The following is a 25503-nucleotide window of genomic DNA, read 5'->3' on the forward strand; positions in this document are numbered from 1 at the left end:
TGCCCAGGTGAGCTATTCTATTTTATTATGAAGCTGTACTGCATTAACTATCCGGTCCCAAGAACCAAGGAAAACATGTAGAATTACTCTGAGCAGTTTCTTTTATTGTTTCTCACCTGTAGACAGAAATCTTGCCACACTAAGGGAACTACTTGCATCATGAAAGATGTATTGTGAGAATTGTTTGAGAAGAGCTATCTTAACTCTCTTTCTCCCAATCAAAGTTTGTTGTTTCTTGGTTCTCTGCCATGCAAAGCCTCCTCCTGGAATCCAGACTACATTCCACCTCATTAAAAGAATCATGCAAGTCTGAAAGTACAAATCTCCCACTTTCTTTGTAGGCCTGGTCAGTTAGAATGGATATTTCCTAAGTTTTTTTCTCTGACTATTAAGCAACCATTAAGATCCCTTTTTTCCTGATTGTTCCCTATGCAGTATCTCTACTCTTTTCTTTCAAGGTCATTTCCATATACCATTACACCTGATTATTTCACAGAAAGGGGTATTTAATGAAGTAGTTGTGTGTAACATCTAATGTTCTCCCTATCCTTTAATTTTTCTCTATTTTTTGTAACATTGTAATATTCATATTTTAATTCTAGATTCTATGTAATTACTGTTTTTATGGTTTTATTGTACACTGTACAGTTTCTATGAGACGGGCAACATATAAATACGATAAAAATATTTTCTACACTAACCAAACATAAAACAAAATCATTTTTTTATTATTCAATAGGCTTAGTTCAATATCTGAGGCAAATATAGCATGAGGTCATTTGGAAGTAAACTTACTTTATACATTTTTGTCGTTTAAAAAGAATATACTCCATTTATTAATAGACTGAGTCTTCTTTAAAAGGAAACTCTTGTGTCAGAAGTTGTGTTTCTCTTAACTATGGCAAAGCACAGGCAAGGCAGGGTTTTGAGTTAATAATATTCAAGAACACTCACAGCAGTTGTACTTGCTTGATTTAGCTCCTGCTGTGTTGATTCCTTTTTTATTAACTTTGCAATTATAGAGCACAGCTAAACTCAAAAGTACTTCAAGCTGAGTCTTTTATATACTATCTCAGTTGTTCATCAGCAATCTCAGAGCCTGAAATGTAGTCAATTCCAAATTCCTTCCAAGAATATTTATTACTGTAACATTGAACTGCATAATTAATTTAACAAAGATACACATACACACATACACATATATATAGAACACACACATACATGCTGTGTTTATATAATGATATAAATATGTTATAAATGATATGTGTACCATACATTCCATTTGTACTAATTGTAAAAATATATTGTGAAGGAAACAATAAATTAGGAATTAATAGGCTTTTATGCATTTTTTGTGAATTTAGTGTATGCTTGCATATATAAATCAATAGTTTAAATATCTTGGTCACAGAATTTCTTAAGTCTTACATTTAATTAAAGTTATTATCTTTAGCGGGGAAATCGCAGAAAGCTTCAAGGAAGAATTCTACCATTTAAATATTGACTAACAATTTCTTTCATGACATAAATCTGAATTATGACTGAGAAATTCAATAAACAGCTTTTCTATTATTAATTTCTACCTTTTGCTGACACTTCATCATTGGAAAAAGATTTAGGCTACCTGGGTTGCAAAAATTTGGACCATTAGATGACAGCAGAAATTTAGAACATAATAATTTGCTGTCATTTAGTAGCCATCAAGATTTTTATAGCCTAGGATTTGGGGCATTAAGACACCTAATTGTAAAGGACAGGTGAATAATGCTCTAATACCTTATATCATTTGTAGTATATTATTACCTATAAGTATATTTTGCTTCCCTCCTACCTTCATTGATATAAGTGGGGAGACTAAGGTTACAATGTTCTATTTTTTTTGCTCCTGTAAAAATGAAAAATTAATAGGAAAAAATAAACTATTTTAAAATAAGATAATTCCTGAATTACACCTGTAAATGATATAAATAATTTCTAGTATTATATATATTATATAAACATAGTTGATGTTTATATGCATGGCCATGCATTTGTACATGGGGCAGAAGTATCTGCGCTTGAATAAAGTTATATATAATTATGAAATACTATATTTTTTCAAGACTTGCCCACCAAGGCTGAAGAAGGTCAGTACATTATAATTTCATCTTATTTAAAAATAAAAATAAAAATGTTGTAAAATTATGTAGTAGAAAGTAAGCAATGTCTTCTAGAATGGCTGAAAAGAAGAAAATATTAATTTTGGGCTTAAAACTGAGATAGAAAATGGACATCTAGAGAGGGAAAAGTCTACGAGTGCATTTCCCAAACTGGACAACTTTAAGATCTATGGACTATAACTCCCAGAATTCTACAGCCAGCTTGTCTGAAAAGCACTGGTCTAAGACTGTGAAGTGCAAAATCACCAAGCAGCACCCATTATTAGTCAGATATCCTGGAGAATATACTGTATACTTATTGACAGTGCTTTTTTTGTAAAAGAAAAAGGTGCCGGAACTCACACATGTCATACAACCCGCCTTGCCTACCCTACAAGGTTCCATCCAAAAAAGGTGCCGGAACTCCGTTCTGAGCGTTCTATGAGAAAAAAAGCCCTGCTTATTGAGAATGCTAGTGATGGTGAAAAAAAAAAAACAGATTACCATTAGTTCAGGACAATTCATTGGCATGATAACTTCAAGCTTCATTTGCTATCTTCTAATTAAAAAATAAATCTTTTTTACTTTTTGTACATAAATTTCTGTATAAGACAATTCTAATGAGGAGACAGGATGAAGAATAAAGTTCAGAATAAAATCTACATGTTGATGTGGTTAAAATATACTGTTCTAACTGCAAAGAGCAGGACAGATAATACACAAAGAGTCCATTCAGGATGTAGGCAGAAAAGAATGCTAGCAACAAGCAGTTGGCTTTCTAAAGAATGTTCCATTGGCAGTCACTGCCTTCCTAAAAATGAGTGGGAAACATGAATCTTCAAAAGTTTCTGGCCCGAATTTCCACAGCGATAAGGAAAGTTGGCAGTTCTACATAAGCTGACAGTTTTGTATTGTGGGTCCCTTTACTGTTCTCAATTCCTCCTACAGCCATGGCCTGGCTGATATTTTGACACAGTACAAAGTGGCTGTTTATTACAGTTGAGTGTTGTGGCCTGTACTGTGAAATGCATTTTGTCCATGGAATTTAACTGAACTTAGCATTTTAAGGCTTGTTGTTCAGTTGCTTACTTTTCCTGAGATTTCAGTGCTTCAAGACTGCTGAAGCCTCTGCTTCAAGTTGAAAAATGTTACACAGGAAGACATATCATGTAAAGGTTAGATTGGGTGTGATTTTGATGCTTAATTGTAAACAGCAAAGTGCAGAGAACCTTTTTTTTTCTCTTTGGCACACGCTATAGTTTGATTGTGTCTCTTAATAGTGCATGTATTTAAGTTGTACGAACTTCCCATTAGTGTAACTAGCATTATAATGGAATACACCTTGGCATATAGAAGAAACAAACTAGCAAATTGTATGAAAATTTGGGTAACAGTTTTTTATTTATATTGGGAACAAATTCTGGCATAATTAAGACTTTAAATTTCAACTGGTTTGAACTAGCATTTTTCCTATTTCAGTACTGCAATGGAAAATAACTAACTGAAATGTTCAGGCAAAAACTTTAAGAAATCACAAGATCAACCTTTCAGTAATTTCATGTATTTTAATTATTAAAACGTATTTATTAACAAAGCTCAGGCAAATGCCAAAGTTCATATATTTGGTTTGTGTTTCTTTATAGGAACTTCAGAAAGAAATTGAAACCCATACAGACATCTTCCATAGCCTGGATGAAAATGGACAGAAAATCTTGAGGTCACTTGAAGGTTCTGATGATGGTGCCTTATTGCAGAGACGCCTGGATAACATGAATTTCCGATGGAGTGAACTTCGGAAAAAATCTTTAAATATAAGGTAGGGATAAAAATAGCAACATCTGGGAAGCAGAAAACTGAAGTGAAAACAGAATAATTCTTGGTAACCCATCTACCTATATAGCCCTCATTCTATGTAACCTTAGTCTTTTTATTGTAATTGGACTAAAATGGCTGCAAAATTTAAGCAATGATAATATACTAGATTACTCCATTACTCTGGAAAGATAATTCATTTTCTGCTTATGAGAGAGTTTTAGGAAGCAAAGTTAATTTTCTATAAATATTTGCATAAAAAGAGATTAATACTACTTACCGAGTCACCATGTTTTAGCTGAAATAATTACTTATAACTATCATTCTATACATTGTAATAAGGAAATTTGTAGCCCATGCTAAATTAATTTCAGAAGAATTACAATTAAAGCAAATTTCAGAAGAAGCAAAGCAAATTTCGGAGGAAACTCATTTTGTTCATATGGTGTTCTTTCTCTGATATAAGTAGCATATTTGAATCATGTTGTTTGGGAATTCAGATATAAATTTGCATAGAATTGGGAATTGTATTTATTTACAATAGTTGCAATCTGGTAAATGGACAAAACTTTCAGGAAAGATTTGCAATGTGGAACTCATATGTAAGTGTTCCTTAATTTTTGATGTAAGTTTAGGTCTGTAAATCCAATTGTGGGGTAGAAAGGTGATGTCTTCTTGGGGAGAAAAGTCATTCTGCAAAAGTTCATAATAAAGAGTATTATTAGAGAAAATTTTAACAATTGCAGCGCAGACAAAGTATTGTTTAAATCACTTTTGTTTGCTCTCAACCCTTTTCAAAGCTTTTTTTTTTTTGCATGACAGAAACCATCTTCATAACATTATTAAAAATAAATGAAATATGTGAATCTGAAAAATATTAATGTCTGAGGTGAAAATAAAATTATTTTCCCCACATATATAAGAAAAAGGATCTTTGAAATCTACATGAGCCATTTTTATCCCCTGAACTTCATAGACAAAAAAGAAAAAAGAAAACAGCATATGAGTCAAACAGAGGAGCTTTTTAATGATTTCTTTGCTGTAATTTTGATCACCCAATTTTGATACTACTGACATTAAGCAAATTGAAAATAGTGACCATAGTTTATCATGGTTGCCTTTCTTTCTTGAATTAAACATTAAAGCAATGTTCTTGTTCTACAGAAATAGGAAGTTATAATGAGACATTTATTATAGCCAAACCATGTAGGTGAGAACACAGTTGAACTTTATTTTTTTCCTTAAACCAGAAAATGCGTACAGTTGTTATTACACACACCCATGCATGCATATAAGGAACAAAACACTTATTTCTCTATAGATTGGAGAATGGACACAATAGTTATATTGCCTACATTCACACAATATCTTGGACCTGGTTACTGTCCTGTTCATTGTACAATGAAATATGCATTCACACAATGTGCTAAATCTAGACATTGGTAAGGTTTGTATACATGTATGTTTGTAAATTTTAAAGTCCTAGGTGAATATAGCCCAGAGAAGTTATGTGAATTCAGAAATGGATTAATTCAGTAAACAAACTGTGCAAGTTATATGAACAGAACTACAATGAGAATTATGGAACAAAATGCCTCTCAGCATATACTGTAAGTCAAGTACACATTTAGCAGCACCAAACTCATAAATAGTTTCATATGAAAGCCTACAATTTGTTTTGTATTCCCCCAAGTTATTTTTCAGCTACTGATTATGAAAATTAAATGTACTTGGTTATTAATTTTGGATGTGAGAATCAGTATTCTTACTGCAAATTCTTAAGGGATCCACTTGTCAATCCTGATATATTTTCTTCCCATTCACCACTTTTGAACATCGTATTTTTCCTCCTAACTTCTGTTTGCATAATTCAAGCTCTCCATTTTGAAAGTCACAAAAGATACAGTGCACACAGTTTGAAAAGCTGAACTTTTGGATGTAGATGTTTGGCTTTGAGGAAAGGTTCACAATAGTGACTTCCTTTAAGATCCTTTTAGAGAAGGTTTTGTCTTGTTTTGTTTGGAAGAAAGTCTCACCCTTTCAAAATAATATAAAGTTTCACCCCCACAAATGAGGTGTGCTTTGCTCCTGCACTTGCAACATATGACATCTAGCTAACACTGTTGGGCAGGCTTCAGCAATCTTTAAGCTAGTTTATGCTGATTTTAATGGAGATGGAGCATAAATTTTACAGAATTTTATATTATTTTTTGTAGTTTGTACTCAGTACTCATTACTTTTTAAAAACCTTTGTACTCATTTTGTGACTTCTGGGGGAGGGGAGGGGAGGGGAGGGGAAGAAGGAAGGAAGGAAGGAAGGAAGGAAGGAAGGAAGGAAGGAAGGAAGGAAGGAAGGAAGGAAGGAAGGAAGGAAGGAAGGAAGGAAGGAAACAGATCTACTATATAGCTTATATTTTAACCTTTAAGAAATGTTCAAATAAGTTCAAAGAAATAGAGGGAAAAGAAACAATAAAAGTTCTGATCTCACATTGTGCCTTGCTACTGGAAATCATCTTTTTCATATTGTCTTTAATATATATATGAATCAAGGAAGATATTGCTTTGGTGATATTTGTAACACAGAAACTTAACCTCTTTTTCAGGTCTCATCTAGAAGCCAGTTCTGATCAGTGGAGACGTCTACATCTTTCTCTTCAGGAACTTCTGGCATGGCTGCAGTTGAAAGAAGATGAGCTAAAGCGACAGACACCAATTGGTGGTGATCTTCCCACTGTACAAAAGCAGAATGATACCCATAGGGTATGCTTTTTAACAAAAAAAAATTCAGGAAGTTAATATAAAAACATAAAAATTTGAAAACTAATAACTGATTTTCCTGGGTTGATAATGTAATCTCTCAGATTATAGTTTCAATATCTTTATGTTTAATTATGCTTCAAGCAATAGATGTCAAGAACTACATATCTTAATATAACCACTTTTTAAGACATGATAAAAAATTATAGTGAACTGCAGTGGGGGTAACTAGAGTACAAGTACATAAGTCATGGCAACTGTATTATGAAGTCATGTATGACTTTATAATACAATTGCCATGACTTATGTACTTTCATCTGATGTTGGACACAAGTACATACTGGAACTTATGTCAAGGCATCATAACATGTGTTTCATCAAGTTGGCAGCATTGCAACTTGCTGTAAATGATACCATATTTGCTGAACCTTCGTCCTTCAACAAAGGTTGGATTCCTTTGGAGGAGGTATTATTTTATTATTCTTGTTTTATGGGATTTCAAAGCCTACAGTGACATTGCAAAGATGGACCCAATATTTCATGACTACCTTTTATCTGTGAAGTTGAAAATATTTGTTGGCAATATTGTGATTTGGAATACAGAGATTTGGAATACAGAGATGGCAAAAAAGATTGACCCAATTGCTTCTCTTTCTCTTGTAGAGCCAAATACATTCTTCAATTTATTAGAAAGGTAAAAATGATGAAAGGGTTAGGACAACAGCTAAACTACAAGATCAAAATATGCTTGTTTGAAGGCCTAATTTGTGGCAGTCCAGATAGAAAAGATGGATTACATCAATGTCTTTATTATACCTGCTTTGATAAAGTTGTACTACTCTCTGCACTATGCATTTTATTAGAGAAATGAGAGAGTCATTATGAACAGTTCACATAATTCATTGTGGATAGCATTATTCAGATCTGCTACCCTTTGGATGCCAATGTTAGGGCCGATCACTGAAATGTACATTTGGCAGCCATATAATTTGTTGTTATAAATCTTGCAGGCTAGCTTAGTGAAAAGATAAGTTATTCATTATTTAAACCTTGTTTCTTCCTTCCTAGCTGATAAATCTGTCAAAGTAGAACTGACCACATATTTAATGGATGTAATAAATCTCTCTTGCAATTGGTCTGCATTCCCCCACCCAATCTATTTAATGGAGGAGACCTGGAACAGCTGTGCAGTTACAGGTCAACACAAACAATTTCTAGGAAAACTGATTGAAAAGGCCTCACAGATGTACTTTTAATTGATTTGATATTAACTGTCTGAACTCATTTTAATTTGACTGTCCACTTGGATAACAGACTTCTATACCACTTTTGTATGACCCATGTGGAACCTGGATGGATAGGGTATGACTCTGCTTGTTGTATGGAATCATTTGTTGGCTTTTATGACATTTACCCCAGTATACTTAATTGGCCAGTGAAATGAGGATTTTTTATTAGTTTTTATTGATTTTTTAATACAATTCAACAGTACTTATTCAACAAATTTATTTTCTGAGTTTATCATCTACTAATACAAATTAAATTCCTAATCCCTAATTTGTTTCTCTAACCATTGATAAAATAAGTCCCAAGTTTGAAAATATTCTATTTCTTCTTTTTCTTTCAACCTCAAAGTAAGTCTGTCTATTTCCACAGTCTAGTATTTTTTTAATTATTTATTCCTCTGGTGTTATTTCTTCATTTTTCCAGTATTGTGCGAATGTAATTCTTGCCCCTGTTGTCACATGCAAAATCAAATATATACTTTGTTTATGAAGTTTTTTCTGGCGTTATGCTTAATAAAAAGATTTCAGGTTTAAAATCTACCATGGTTCCCCAACTTCTTTTCTAGAAAGTATGTATTTTTGTCCAATATCTCTTTGCTTTAACATATGTCCACCACATATGATAAAGAAATACTTTATGATTACATTCTCAACATTTATCTGACATATTTTTTAAAACCTTTTCGCTAATCTTGCTGGTGGCAAATGTCATCTATAAAACATTTTATATAAGTTTTCTTTATAAGAGCTTGACATTATCAGTTTATAATTTCTTTCCCACTGGCATTGCTATTTCTCTAAGTCTATATTGTATCCAAAGTTCTTTGCCCATACAGTATTATGATTGTTTCTTTTACTTGTTCATCTTCCATTTTCAAATTTAATAAAAAGTTATACATTTTCTTAAATCGTTTTTCATCAGAAATATTTACCCCCTCAGAGGCCACCAAAGCCCAGGCCCTCCCAGCCCCGCACTGCAGCTTTGCTCTCAAGATGTTAGTAATATCTGATCAAACAAAATCTGCTCTTTATAAAATCCATACAGTTTAACATTTTTATCATATCTCACCTGCATTTGTACATGTGACCACCATGATAGATCAATACCCTGATTTTTCATCTCTTGTCTAGATTTTAAGTTCCCTTCAGAGTTCAGAATGTCTTTATATGTCCATATTTTCTCACGACTGACTAAATTTGGATGTACAAATGCTTCCATTGTTGAAAGCCATCCTGAAATTTTTAAATATATTTTACATTTTATTTTTTCCCATGTTAATAATAATGCATTTCTAATGTAGTGGTTTTGAAAATATTTATGAATTTTATTTTTCCCATACCATAAGAAAGCATGCCAACCAAGTTGTAAGTCATGTCCCTCTAAATACAAAAATCTTTTGTTTCTGAGGGTTATCCATTTTTTTACTCATGTTAACACTGATGCTTGATAATATAAAACCCAGTCTGGCAAACCAAAACCTCCATTCCCCTTAGCTTCTTGTAGCATTTTCAGTTTAAATTCTAGCTTTCTTTCCTTGCCAAATAAATTTTAAAATTAGGGAATTTAAGTCTTCAAAGAATTTTTTCTCTAGTTTTATGGGTATTGTTTGGAATAAAAACAATGATAATATATTCATTTTCACCGTAGCGATTCTTCCTAACATCGACAATTGCAGATTTTTCTATTTGTCCAAGTCAAGTTTTATTTTGTTTGGTCATTTTATATAATTATCTTCTTTTATCATTGAGCATCTTGCTATCAGGTATATTTCCAAGTATTTAACCTTTTTAGCTATTTATAGTTCTATTTTTTCCTGACAATTGTTTTTTGTTTATTTGTAAGATTTTTAACTATTACTTTAGTCTTTTCTCTGTATATCTTTAGCCCTGTTACCTCTCCAAACTGTTCTATATTTTCCAATAATTTAGGAATGATCTCTAAAGGCTCCTCTAGGATAAATACCAGGTCATCTGCAAATGTGTGTAGTTTATAAGTTTTGCCTTTTATTTCCAGTCCTTTAATTTCTGACTGCTGTCTAATATTTCTATTTAGATCTTCCAAAGTTAAAATGAGTAACAGTGGAGATAGTGGACATCCTTGTCTTGTGCCTTTTCTTATATCAAAATTCTCTATAGTGAAATGAGTTTTAGGGGCAGTTTTAGTTTTAGGGTTTTTTTGTGCATAATTCTGGATTTCCCATAAAACCAACTCTAGAGGTTTGTATCAACAATATTAATTTGCCATAGACCAGATCTATGATTACCCATAGGCCTCCATACCCATTTAGTACATAGTGTGATTAACTGAAAAATCATGAAATGACATTACAAAACAAACCTCTGCCTTTTGTATTTGTATCCTGATATCTGGACACAAATCCCTGATTACCATAAATCATGGAGTGTGTTGTAACATTATGACACAAATTCATCATTTGTGTTTCCTTGCCCTCTGTAAAGACCTATGCTTGTCTCCCCTGCTGTTTAAGATCTTCATGAAATAGCTAGAGTTGGTTATTTTGGAACCAGGCATTATTTTAGTACCTTTGAATATTATGAAAACTTTATAGTAGACTAGGTCAGTGATGGTGAACCTTTTAGAGACTGAGTGCCCCAAAACTGCCCCCACCCACCTGCCCCCATTTCACCCCCGGCCCATCCTGCCCCACCCCACCCTGCCCCTTTCCCTGCCCCACCCACCTGCAGGGCCACTCACCACCTCCACAGCCCACTGCAGATCGCCCAGGTGGCCCAGCAGCACCATGGCAGCCACGCCCTCCACCCATGCCCCATAGAATCAGCTGCACACGACAGGTCACGTGGACGGAGTCTTGTCCCCACTGCCCGGCTGCCATGTCCTTGGCTGTGCTGCTCTGCGCAGGCTGCACTCAGGGGCAACTCTCATTCGGGGGACCGCTGGTGAGGAGGGGGCTGCAGGGGGAGATGGGGCTGGGCGATGGCATGCATGCCCACAGAGAGGGCTCTGAGTGCTGCCTCTGGCACGCGTGCTATAGGTTCACCACCACTGCACTAGGCGAACTAACCAAATGAAACTTATATGCAAATGATTAAAATGTTGTTTGTAACTGAGAAACTATTTTCTGGAATTAAAATTCCATCTCTTTTGGTTAGGTTTGAATTCCCCTCCCCAGTGACCAGGTCACACATTTTATTTATTTATTTTTATTTTATTTTAATTCCATTTATATCCCGCCTCAGCTGTAATTTGATTAATAGATGGAGACTGAGGTTCATCATGCATTTATTAGTGCACCAGTTGGATTTGGCAAAGGCTACCTATGTGTTGTTATGTTTTGTATTGACTATTGGAAGAGCAAACTTTGAAAAGTAGGTAAAGAGTTGGCTTGTTGAAACATGGCATTTGTGGTTTATAAAGCTTCTGAGAATAAAAGTATACTATGGAATGTGTGATTTCAGAAGCAGTTGTAAAGTCTGATTTCTTAACCACTTTGACGATGTTTCTCATCTCTGTCTCTTCCACATGTTCTTTGGTTACAATTCCTGTTCCAGTTAACTATCAAAGCTAGTCTCTTCATTGATACTTTTAGAAAACCTTTTCCACATGTGTAGCACATTTGTAACAGAATATAAAACTTGTCTTGTTAGAGGCATTTGGTTCCCTGTGGAAGACAAAGAACAAAAGTTAGTTTGATATTTAGGTCATCCTGTCTATTTCTCAGGAAGTCTCAGTTAAAAAAAAGTTGGAAAATAAGACTTACTTTAAAATTGTCTTTGACAGATAATTTATTTATACTTTCCAGGATTCCTCTTCCTCTTTCTAGTACATTTTCTTACCAAAGCAATATGTGTGCTACCCTATAGATATATTTTATTGCTTTGCATGATAATAGTGCTAAAATATCGGGTCCTTTAGAAATCAATTAGTCTTCACAAGAGCCGTTTCAATTTTATTTTCACAGAAATCTTATGAAATACATTAGGTTAGATACAAGAGTATCAGTTATCTATAATTTGATCTTAGCCATTGGGGAAGACTTAGTCAGGGAAGCAGAAATAGCAGGCATATTGAAGAAGAAAAAAAGTGTAACATTCTAGATTTTTAAAGGAAAATTATATATATGGTATCTTGCTGCGGCGTCTCAGGGGATTGGGAGTGGGAGGCACGGTTTTGCAGTGGTTCTCCTATCTCCTAGGACGTTCGCAGTCGGTGTTGACAGGGGGGCAGAGGTCGACCTCGAGGTCTCTCGTTTGTGGAGTTCCTCAGGGGTCGGTCCTCTCGCCTCTCCTGTTCAACATCTATATGAAACCGCTGGGTGAGATCATTCGTGGCTTTGGAGTTGGGTATCATCAGTATGCTGATGATACCCAGCTTTTTATTTCGACCCCAAACCACCCCAGTGATGCCCTCAATGTGATGTCCCGTTGCCTGGAGGCGGTTCGGGTCTGGATGGGGAGGAACAGACTTCAACTCAACCCTGACAAGACTGAGTGGCTTTGCATACCTGCATCCTGGGTTAATTCGGATATTCCACCTCTCTCTATGGGGGGTGAATTATTACCCCCCGTAGATAGGGCTCGCAACTTGGGAGTCCTCCTAGATTCACGGCTCACGCTGGAAGATCACATAGTGGCGGTGACTAGGGGGGCTTTCGCCCAGGTTCGCCTGGTGCGCCAGTTGCGGCCCTATCTAGGCCGGGATGACTTATGCACGGTCACTCACGCACTCGTGACCTCTCGTCTGGACTACTGCAACACTCTCTACATGGGGCTGCCCTTGAAGACCACCCGGAGGCTCCAACTGGTACAGAATGCAGCCGTGAGAGTTGTGTTGGGAGTCTCCCAATACTCCCATGTTACACCTCTGCTCCGTGAGCTGCATTGGTTGCCAGTTGTCTTCCGGGTGAGATTCAAGGTACTAGTAATGGTGTTTAAGGCCCTACATGGCAGGGGTCTGGAGTACCGTAGGGAACACCTGCTGCCGGCATCAACTTCCCTTCGTCCTGTGCGTTCCCACAGAGAGGGCCTCCTCAGGGTGCCACTGATCAGAGAATGTCGATTGGTGGCCCCCAGGGGGAGATCCTTCTCTGTGGGCGCCCCGGAGCTATGGAATCAGTTACCGGTTGAGCTCCGGATGGCGCCCGATCTTCGCTCCTTTCGTCGCGATCTAAAAACATTCTTATTCGAACAAGCCGGCCTGGCCTGATGGGGGATTGGGGGGTTTTTTTATTGGGGTTTTAATATTGTATTTACTGTTTTTAGTGGGCATATATTTAATCCTTTTTTAATTTTTGTAATTTTGTATTTTTATTCTTGCCCTGTTTACCGCCCTGAGTCCTTCGGGAGAAGGGCGGTATATAAATATTATTAAATTATATATATATATATATATATATATATATATATATATATATATATATATATATATATATATATATATATATTTGTTTTCTGAGGTTTTCGCGGGTGTTCGTATGTGGATCTTTGGTTATTCGGGTTTTTCCCCGCGTAGAACTAAAGGTGTAGGGGCGACGTTTCGACGGAATCCCATCCGTCATCATCAGGCTGGTGGCTTCTGCTTCCTTCTTCTGGGAGAAGCATGTGGCTGTTTGTTCCTCTTTTTTAAACTGCCAGAGGGGGTGTGTTCTGTGGGTGGAGGTGTGCTCTGATTGGGTGGGGGAGTAAGTGTGTTCTGATTGGGTGGGAGTGTGTTTTGAATGGTGGGTGTGTTCTGATTGGGTGGGGGTGTGTTTTGAGTGGATGGGCTGGTCTCAGCTGCCAGCCTTAGACCTGAGCTGGTGAGTTGTGCTGCTTTTGTTCGGCTTCGTGTTTGTGGTGGTGCCATGTTTTTATAGTGGGTGTCAGTTTGCTTATTGTGTGGTTTGGAGGGGTTTAAAGTGGCTGATGTTGCAGCTGTAGTTAGGTTTCTGTTTTGTGGTTGTGCCTCGTTATCATTGTGGGTTCGGATTTGCTCAAAACACACTCAAAACACACCCCCACCCAATCAGAACACACCCACCATTCAAAACACACTCCCACCCAATCAGAACACACTTACTCCCCCACCCAATCAGAGCACACCTCCACCCACAGAACACACCCCCTCTGGCAGTTTAAAAAAGAGGAACAAACAGCCACATGCTTCTCCCAGAAGAAGGAAGCAGAAGCCACCAGCCTGATGATGACGGATGGGATTCCGTCGAAACGTCGCCCCTACACCTTTAGTTCTACGCGGGGAAAAACCCGAATAACCAAAGATCCACATACGAACACCCGCGAAAACCTCAGAAAACAAATATCTTACCTCTACGGGGAGGAAATCCACCAGCTAACTAGGACCTATGAAAAACTCGAAGTACGAAGAGCTTCCATTCTGTGTGACCTCACATTCCTACGCAACTGCCGAGATCAAAATTTAATCCCCACATCCTTCCAATTGAAATTCCACTCCAACTCTGCAGCCATCAAACGCATCCTGATAAGAACTGAACTGGCCCTAATCAGAAATGAACTCCACACAAAAAGATTCCTCCTGGACCGAATCAACAGAGACCTCCTCACACTTCACCTCAAACTCAGCAACAAGATCCACCCCACACTTTGGGACAAATTCAAACAAATCGCTGTCTGGAGAGCTGAAACAGAGACTGCCTACAAAACAGACACACACACCAATAAACTCCGAAGACTAAAGGAACGCCAGAAACAAACCCCTCCTCTCTCACAGCAACACATGAAACAAACTGTGCACAACATCTCAGATAGGATTCTCACCAAAGCCGAAACCAACGTCCTGTCTAAAGGATTTAATTTTGCAGTCGCTCCCAAACACATTCCCACGGAAACCATTATATGCGGAGTCGAATCCAGCCTGACCAAAATTAACCCTGATGACGCCAACAAAATCAGACTCGAAGTGACCAACATCCTCTGCACCAGCAAACCACCCAAAAGCAACTTACCCAAAGAGGAACAGACAGCACTACTTAACCTAAAAAATGACACCAGCATAATCATTCTGCCAGCAGACAAAGGCAACGCCACGGTGGTAATGAACTCATCTGACTACCATACCAAATTATCCAACCTACTCCGAGACTCCACATACAAACTCCTCAAGACAGATCCCACCACCTACCTGGAAAAAACCACAAAATCCAAAATAAAAGCCACCCCCATCAGTGAAGAGATCCAGAAAACAATCATTCCCAGAGAAAAATCAACCAGATGTCCTAAGCTCTATGGTCTGCCCAAGATACACAAAGAAGGAACCCCACTCAGACCCATAGTCAGCTCCATAGGCTCACCTCTACAAAATCTAGCCAAATTTCTTGCCAAACAACTACAGCCTTACGCAAATTCCATCACCTCACACTTACAAGATTCATTCCAATTCATAGAGATCATAAGTAAACTAAACTTACAGCCCTGTGACCTACTTGTGAGCTTCGATGTCGTATCCCTCTTCACCCAAGTGCCAATCAAAGAAGCCTTGACAGCTATCCTAAATAAATACAACCCCCCAAAACACATCCTAGATCTGACCAACCACTGCCTATCTAACACATACTTCATCTACAATGGACAAAGATACAAACAAATGGAAGGAGCACCCATGGGATCACCCCTTTCACCTGTCATCGCAAACCTCTACATGGAACACTTTGAAACCCTCGCTCTAGAAAAATCCAACCACAAACCCAAACTCTGGCTCAGATACGTAGATGACACCTTCGTAATCTGGCCACACGGCAAAGAAAAACTGGATGACTTCCTCACACACCTCAATAGCCTACACCCCAAAATACAATTCACCATGGAAACAGAAGCTAACAATCAACTTCCCTTCCTTGATGTCTTAGTCTACAAGAAATCCAACGGCTCCCTAGGACACACTATCTACCATAAAAAAACACACACAAACCGCTATCTGAACGCACTCTCACACCACCACCCAGCACAGATCAACTCCGTAGCCAAGACACTCATCTCCACAACAAAACACCTAGCTGACGAACAACACCAAAAAACCGAACTACACACTCTCACTAATGTACTAACAGCCAATGGATTCCAAAGAAACACGATTACCAACTTAATCCGAAGAGAGACACCCACAAAAAACCCAAGACAGAGAACAAGAAAATGGCAAAGCCCTCCTCCCATACTTAAAAGGGACCACAGACAGAATCAGCAAGGTCCTCCAAAAACACAACATCAAAACAGCATTCTACACAGACAGAAAAATATCCACCATCCTAAGAAACCCCAAGGACATAATTGGCTTAGAAAACCAAGGAGTATACGAAATCCCATGCACCACCTGCACCACCACATACATCGGACAGACCAACAGAAGAATAAGTGCACGCATTGAAGAGCACAAAAACTCACTCAGAAAAGGAGAACAAACTTCATCCCTGGTCCAACACTTTGAAGCCACGGGACATGAAATTGATTTTTAAAAAACCAAAACTATCGCCAAAATTGAACATTTTAACAACAGAATAATCAGAGAAGCCATTGAGATAGAAAAACGCCCCCACAGCATAAACAAACGAGATGATACCACTCGTCTACCAGCCATTTGGAAACCCGCCTTGATTGACAGACGAGTCCCAACCACCAAGAATGATAGACCCAAAGTCATGATAACACCACATGACATCACCACCACACAACCATTCAAAAAGCAAATCCGAACCCACAATGATAACGAGGCACAACCACAAAACAGAAACCTAACTACAGCTGCAACATCAGCCACTTTAAACCCCTCCAAACCACACAATAAGCAAACTGACACCCACTATAAAAACATGGCACCACCACAAACACGAAGCCGAACAAAAGCAGCACAACTCACCAGCTCAGGTCTAAGGCTGGCAGCTGAGACCAGCCCATCCACTCAAAACACACCCCCACCCAATCAGAACACACCCACCATTCAAAACACACTCCCACCCAATCAGAACACACTTACTCCCCCACCCAATCAGAGCACACCTCCACCCACAGAACACACCCCCTCTGGCAGTTTAAAAAAGAGAAACAAACAGCCACATGCTTCTCCCAGAAGAAGGAAGCAGAAGCCACCAGCCTGATGATGACGGATGGGATTCCGTCGAAACGTCGCCCCTACACCTTTAGTTCTACGCGGGGAAAAACCCGAATAACCAAAGATCCACATATATATATATATATATATATATATATATATATATATATATATATATATATATATATATATATATATATATATATATATATATGTAGGTCTAGAGTCTCGGGTTTCTTCCCGCGTTCCTTTCATCTTCAGAAAGTTGTGGCGACGTTTCGACGGAATCCCATCCGTCATCATCAGGCCGGAGTATTCCTCCTGCTGCTTTCAGGAGCAATGCGTGGTCTGTCTGTTCCTTTCCTTCCAACTGCCGGTGGGGCTGTGTTCCGACTGGGTGGAGGCGTGGCTGCTTTCTGATTGGGTGGGGGTGTCTTCCGACTGGGTGGAGGCGTGGTTGTCTTCTGATTGAGTGGAGGCGTGGCTGTCTTCTGATTGGGTGGATGTGTGGTTGTCTTCCGATTGGTTGGAGGCGTGGCTGTCTTCTGATTGGGTGGGGTGTGTTCTGAATGGGTGGGTTTTTTTTGTTGTGTCGTAATATCCTGAGTGTTGTGATTTGGTGTCTTGAGGAGTGGGCTGTGTAGTGGCCTCCAGAGCTTTGGCTTGGCTCCGAGTTCGAGGACCCGCCATGCATCTCTGGTATGGGTCAGTCAGGTTCGTGTGTACGTTCTTCTGCTTGGGTGATAGCACTTTTGCTTGACTTGTTCTATCTTCTGTGTGGGAGAGTTTTTGTTCTGGGTGTGGATGAGTCTTGCTGGGGCTGGTGGCATTTCGGGTTGTTTGTTGGTTTTTTAAATCCTTGTTTGCTGAAATTCGTTTGTCTATCAATGCTGGTTTCCAAATGGCATGTAGGCGGGAGGTGTCGTCTCGCTTGTTCATACTGTCTGGGTGTTTTTCTATTTCAATGGCTTCTCTGATTATTCTGCTATTGAGATGTTCTATTTTGGCGATTGTTTTTGTACCTTCAAAATTGATGTTGTGTCCCATAGTGTTTATGTGTTGTACTAGTGAAGATGTGCGATCTTTCTTCTGTACTGAGTTCTTATGTTCTTCTACACGTACCTCTATTCTTCTGTTAGTCTGTCCGATGTATGTTGCTGGACAGGAGGCGCATGGGATTTGGTATATGCCCTGGTTTTCCAGTTCTATTTTGTCTTTGGGATTTCTCAGGATGGTTGATATCTTTCTGTCAGTGTTAAATGCGGTTTTGATGTTATGTTTGCGTAGTACTTTACTGATTTTGTCGGTTGTTCCTTTTATGTAGGGCAAGATGGCTCGTCCGTTGTTCTGTTCTTCTTCTTGGATGTTTTTCTGTTTCGGAGTCCGCTGCTGAATTATATTGGTGATTTTGTTTTTTTTGGAACTTGTTTGCTGTCAATATGTCTGTCAGGGTGTGTAGTTCTGTTTGTATATGTGTTTCATCTGCAAGGCGTCTGGTTCTTGTTATTAGTGTTTTGGCTACTGAATTTATTTGTGCTGGGTGATGATGTGATTGCTATTTGGGTTCTTATCCAATATAAATTACTATGATTTCCAATATTGCATATGCTTTTTGTGAATATTGAACAGCATGGTAAAATAGGTCATGTTATATTTATTTTGCATACATTAAGTATATCATAATAGAAAATAAAACTGACTAATCACATACCATGGAATTTGACAATATTTTGTTTTATGTGTACCAAAATGGCTACAGTAATCCCTATTTGCCCTATATTTAATTTGTTATACTGCCTTTTCGTACTTGTACAAATAAGAGTAAGATTCTGAAGTGAAACCTATAACTCTATTTTATTACCTCTAGCAAAAAATATCAGCCTCAAAACAGGAAAACACATGGATGTTTCATAGTGGAGTTTAGTAAATTTCCTCTACTGGCGTGACTTTATGACTGAAATATAGGAAATTTAAAAATGAAAGAAGCAATTGCAAATGGAAAAGTTAGAGAAGTGTGTACTGTGTGTAAAAATATCCAAGTTAAAGTTATTGACGATGCAGTGGGGAGCTGTCGATTAAAATATGTGGGGAAGCAAATAAAAGCAATAGTATTATCCAACTAGTCAACCAGAACATACTTTCCAAAGGCAAAAAGTTTTTTCAAAGGGCATGAGGAAGTAATATTGAGGCACTTATACTGGGAGAAAATTCTGTCAAGCAGGATTTTTCCAGAGAATTTCGTCCAGAAGATGAAATGAAATACAAGGAGTATCAGTTATCCATGACCTGATCCTAGCTATTAGAGAAGACTTAGTCAAGGAAGCAGAAAAACATGGAATATTGAAGAAAAGTATATTATAATAATAACAACAACAACAACAACAGCAACAACAACCAGAATCCAGAAGTTTTAAGAAAGTCTACCAGATATTTATCTTGTAGTAAATGCTTTGACCAAGGAATGAGGACTATTATTTTGAAGGGGTTTTGGTAAAAAGTTTAGGCAATTGAATACAGTGTGATAGATAAGATTGAATCCAGAACAGGAATTACTGTGTTTGGGAAGGATATATTTGACCAAAGTATCTAGTAATTTATTTATTTACTTTTCATTTACTAAAAAGAACATGAAAACATTTAATCTTTCTTTGCTTTTTCATTCAGTGAAAAAAAGGAAAATATACAGTCAGGCTATAAAAGCAACTTAAATGTCAGTTTATATTTTTATTGTTTTCTTTTGTAGGCCTTTAAGAGGGAATTAAAAATGAAAGACCCTGTTGTCTTGAATGCACTTGAAACAGCCCGAATGTTCATATCTGAGAAGCCTCTGGAAGGAGTGGAGAAGTTTTACCAGGAGCCGAGAGGTAATTGCTAGAATGCAATAATAACCTTCTGGAAGCAGCAGCAGCAGTGTCTTAAAAAAAATCTATCCATTCTTATTGGAGCTCTCTAAATATTTGCAAGTTTAATATGACAAGAATAAGAATACTCAGAATGTAAACAGTAATCAGTTTGCAGATTTATGAGCATACCTTCTTTGCATATTCTAATCTAATATTGTTTCAACAGTATATGGAATAGGTGATCATGATGCCACTTAGTGGACTTAATGCCACTGATGTAACCCCATGATACTACTCAATTTGAGCCAGTGCCACAGATATAACACTTGAATATTTTTGCCTCTTAATAATAAAAAAATGAGATTTTGTTTTTAAATTTTATTTATGTTATCTATGTGCTTTGCTTTTTAGAGCTGTCTCCGGGTGAGAGAGCCCAGAATGTGACTCGACTCCTAAAGAAGCAGACAGATGAGGTTAAAACAGAATGGGATAAACTGAATCTACAATCTGCCGACTGGCAAAAAAAGATTGATGAAGCCCTTGAAAGACTACAAGAGCTCCATGAGGCAATGGATGATTTTGATCTAAAACTACGTCAGGCAGAAACTGTCAAAGAGTCTTGGCAGCCAGTTGGGGATTTGCTCATTGACTCACTGCAGGATCATCTTGAAAAACTGAAGGTAAAATGGTATTTCTGTTCAGTGCTGTTTCCATTAAGATACACTTAACATTCTGCTGTAGCTCCCCCTTCAACACAAAGAGAGAATTCATTCTGATTTTAATTAATCACAATGACTATTAAGATAACATATAAATAAAAATACATTACTGCTATCTTTAAATTTAGTTGTGCCTTAAAATGTAGGCTAGTGAGAAATTCCAAAAGCATTACCCCTCAGCGTTACCCCCTCAGCGTTTGTTGTGATTCAGTGTCAGCCTATGCTCCCAGCAGCTGAGTCTGATGAATCTGAGGAGGAGGAGGAGGGGTTTGGAGAGCCTTTGGTGTCAGAGGGAGGCTCTGATGCACTGCAGGACTCTCAGCCTGGCCCCTCCAGTCATGTTCCTCAGGAGGCTCAGCTGTGTGAATACGAGGTGTTGGACCCAGCTGAATCTGTTCAGAGACGTTAGAAGCAGAAGGCAATCCAGCAGAGCAGAGAAAATCAATGAGGCAACTCAGTGAGAGGAGGAGAAGGCAGTGAGAAGCCACGCCTTGGGACTGATAATAAAAGGGGAAGGTGTGGGCGGGGCTGGTTGGTGAAGGCAACCACTTGGAGACATTCTAAGAGAATTCTGGTCTGTTCTTGCTACTTCTGTTTAACTCTTGTTTGTTAACTCTTGTTTGATATTTTGATTTATTTATTGAATGAAATATTCTGTTGCTTTTTTGTTTGAACTGTAAATAAATTTGGCTTGGGTTTTTCCAGCTTATTGACTGTAAAAAGGAAAAAGGGGTTGTCCCTGACAAACAAACAGGGCTGGTCGTAGGCTGGAACAGAAAAGTGTTACCCCCTCAGAGGCCGCCAAAGCTCAGGCCCTCCCAGCCCCGCTCCCCTCCGTTGCGCACTGCAGCTTTGCTCTCAAGATGTTGGTAAAGTGTCCTTTCTAGAAGAAGCTCACACGAAGCGAGGTGGCAGACTCTCATTGTCAAAGGCGGGGGGGGGGGTGCTTTCAGGAACAAAGAGGATCAGCCCATAGCCCCGATAGTCAATGTGTGACGGTGTTCAACAGCCCCAGGCAGTCATAGCAGCAATAGTCAATGATTTCACAGCAACCGTTTATAAACAAGTGGTGGAGAAAACCCCGGCTCCAGGCAGCTATAGGAACATAAATGAAGGTAGTCAGCATTCTGCAGTAACAGCTCGCCCCACAAGGGAAACTCTCCACAATGTCTATAACTTGCACAAATAACAATAATCAAAGTTTGGATGGCCACTGGTCTCCAAAACAGTAACAACCAGCCTCTCCTTCTCTTCTATCATCGCTCGCAGTCTCAGGTCTCGTTCATGTCAAAACCCCTCCCCCTTTTGCTTTATTGTTAAAATCTGAATTTAGCAACCCCAGCAACTTTCTCTCTCCTCACTCTCTGTCTTGCCTCCGCTCGGGATATCCCCCCTGTGAAAGAAAGCAGTAAAATTCCACCTTCTCACTCTCTCTCTCCTTCACAGAAAGGGATCAGCTAAAACCTCAAATCCCTCTTCGACTTCACCTGGTTTCTCTCCAACAATAGCAACAGCAACCACCCCCACCCCCTTTCTTTCCTCCTTTTCTTTCCTTCCACACCCACTGCGCCCCAAACCGGCAGCAGCTGTCCGAACTTCCCTCACCTTTCAGCCAGCCTCCTACAAGTTTTATATGTCAAATTATTTTAGTTGTGCATTTTTAGGAAACTTTATTTGTCTATTTATTGTTAATGTAATCAAATTTATTTTTTATATATACATTATGGAAAAATTACCAAATGTCAGCAAAATTATAGTTACTTTGTGGGATAATTATCCACTTCCTAGGGTGCAAGAACATGCTTTCATATCTACACTATTTACATTAATTGATTGATTGATTGATGACTCTCAGCAGCATATATTCTCCTTGATAATCTATTCTATCCTGATCCTTCAATTCTTGCAATAGTGCACTCATTGCCACAGTTAAACAAGTCCATTTTCCTTGCTGCTGATCACCCTTTTCTTGTCTATTGTCTATTTTTTATCCTAAATATAAATTAAATATTTTTTTCATCAAAAATTAATATATATACTACTATATATATATACTATATATACTATACTATACTATATATATATATTACTCGTCCCAGCTTCTGCCAACCTAGCAGTTCGAAAGCACGTAAAAATGCAAGTAGAAAAATAGGGACCACTACGGTGGGAAGGTAACAGCGTTCCGTGCGCCTTTGGCGTCTAGTCACGCCGGCCACGTGACCACGGAGACGTCCTCGGACAAGCGCTGGCTCTTCGGCTTTGAAACGGAGATGAGCACCGGCCCCTAGAGTCGGAAACGACTAGCACGAATGTGCGGGGGAACCTTTACCTTTACCTATATATATATATATATATATATATATATATATATATATATATATATATATATATATATATATATATATATATATTAACAAACTAAACGAACACTGGGATGGAATAAGAAAAACTAAAACAGTTTTTATTGCTAAAAGATCAAGCTTTCGTTGGCTAACTGCCAACTTCGTCAGGATGGAACGCTGGGGTGGGGAGATTGCGTTTATACTGTTGGTGTCTGCACTCTGCTCATGGAGCACATCACTGGTCTGTTTGTTGAGGTCGGCCGTATTTCTTTGAGTTGTCGCGCATCCGTTTTTGGGGGATGTAGTTGTCTCTGGGTATTGGTTGTTAAAAGTGAATTGCTGATAGTTCCATGTGTTGTAGCCATAGCTGCATTTAGGACCTCTGGTATGAGAACACGGGCAATGACTAGAGCTATGGCTACAACACATGGAACTATCAGCAATTCACTTTTAACAACAGATACTCAGAGACAACTACATCCCCCAAAAACGGATGCGCGACAACTCAAAGAAATACGGCCGACCTCAACAAACAGACCAGTGACGCGCTCCATGAGCAGAGTGCAGACACCAACAGTATAAACGCAATCTCCCCACCCCAGCGTTCCATCCCAGTGTTCGTTTAGCTTTTTAACATGCCTGGGATTCGCATTTTTAATCTTATCAAGGAATACTTAACAAACATTTAACATATATATATATATATATATATATATATATATATATATATATATATATATATACACACAAAAATTACATATATATGTGTGTGTGTGTGTGTGTGTGTGTGTGTCTGTCTTCTGGCAGATAATTTGAACTTGGTACTTTCATATTTGTTTTGTAATTTTAAGATAGTGAAACTGATTTCCATGAAAACAGTATCCCAATATTTATGAAGAATTTAAAGAATTTGGATAATAATTCTCAGATTTAGTAAATAAATTTATTACATTATTAATATATTTAGTGGTTTTGACAGTACATAATCAGCATGAGAATGAGATTGAAATATACTATTTTATTCCAAGTATGTTTTTGACCTTTTGAAAAGTTGCTTATAACATTAGCTTTCCATTAAATTCATTAAATTCCATTAAATTTCATTAAGTTCTATTGTATAGAATAGTGGTTCCCAACCTTTTCTGTACCCCGCACCCCTAGAATGCTTCTGATATATTCTCACACCCCTTACAAAAATTCAAAATAACGGCATTGAATTATGCATATACACTATAATTTTGAAAACCCAAGTTTTTGCCCCCCCTGGAATATCCTCTTGCAACCCCAGGGGGTGCGAGCACCCCTGGTTGGAAACCCCTGGTATAGAACAATACAGCAAAAATGCAGGGTTAACTGCATAGTCAGTCCATAAGCAAATTGCATCCATATTTTTATCTCCAGTTATTATCTACACATGCAATTAAAGTATTTTTCAACATTTTCACAGCTTTTGTGACTTATTAATCACCTTTTTGATGAAAATGTTTATATTATATCATTATCAATTCTATAATGTATCGTTCTTACACTTATACCAATTTCTTCTACTTTTACTTCCATTCAATTTGCTGGGTTCTTTTTCAGTTATCTTCAACCATGCAAAAGCAATGGGAATTTATTTACCTCAGATTGCACTGCAATTTCTTTGCTTCTATTAATCTTAACTGTTTCTACCTCTTTTTGACTACATCTTTGCAATAAACCTTTTTATCTGTATACATATTATATAGTATTTTTCATTCTCATTTTTACAGCAGTTATTTGTAGCTTTTATTTTCAGCATATATACATATACACATATACATACACACAAAAACATATATATAATGTATTATATATTATAATTTATTATATATATAATTTAAATATTCCAACTAACATCCAGGTACTCTATAACACAGTTCTTTTCATTTTGTTCCAAGCAACTTCCACATCTGCTTTCCTGCTATTTTCCATTCATTTTGTGGGAGGGGGAGTTTGATCTATTTTCACCAGTTTTCATTCTTTTTTATTACAGGTCACTAAATGAACCAGTTAATTTTTCTGTACTCTCTCATATTATTCCTACTAATTTATGTCACCTAATTTGAGAATTCTATTCAAATTTTCTCATATCTGTTTGTTTATCACAATCCACTGGACTATAACATGCAATTATCAATAAATTATGGAGTCATGTGCACTACAATAACTACAATACACTACAATAATCAGATAACTCTAGTTCGTAAATATGGCATGTATTTTAACCCTTTAACCTTAAATTTAATACATGTATCAATCAAATGAACTCCACAGAATCAAGCCACCTTCATTCAGATCTCCTTCCTCTTTCTTTTAATTTCACAGGTACATTCTATTTTGTTTATTTCATTTATTATATTTATTAATTCATGTCTTTTGCCATATATTCTTAAAGTCCAATAGCCATCTTTTATATTTAATAGTGATTACGAAATGGTACCAGGGATATCTTGGCTATGCACTATAACTCTGGTCAGTTGAGAATATCACATAATGCTTTTTAATAATTCAGAGACACCATAATTACATGTAAACAATATAGATA

The 25503-nt window shown here is 37.6% G+C and overlaps 1 protein-coding gene across 9 annotated transcripts in view; it reads left to right on the forward strand.

The window, feature by feature from the left end:
* The window catches only part of DMD (dystrophin), a 931439-nt gene that overhangs the window by 730195 nt on the left and 175741 nt on the right, over positions 1 to 25503 (forward strand). For all 9 annotated transcript variants that reach the window (XR_014026476.1, XM_081327957.1, XM_081327955.1 and 6 more), the window contains 4 exons: positions 3782 to 3954; positions 6554 to 6710; positions 19774 to 19894; positions 20285 to 20553. Coding sequence is in view for 8 of the 9 variants with exons in the window: in XM_081327957.1 (XP_081184083.1) it covers positions 3782 to 3954; positions 6554 to 6710; positions 19774 to 19894; positions 20285 to 20553 (720 nt within the window). In the remaining variant the exon portion in view is untranslated. The remainder of the gene's footprint in view (positions 1 to 3781; positions 3955 to 6553; positions 6711 to 19773; positions 19895 to 20284; positions 20554 to 25503) is intronic.

Source organism: Vipera berus (genome assembly GCF_964194415.1).
Source record: "Vipera berus genome assembly, chromosome: 4".
NCBI lineage: Eukaryota > Metazoa > Chordata > Lepidosauria > Squamata > Viperidae > Vipera > Vipera berus.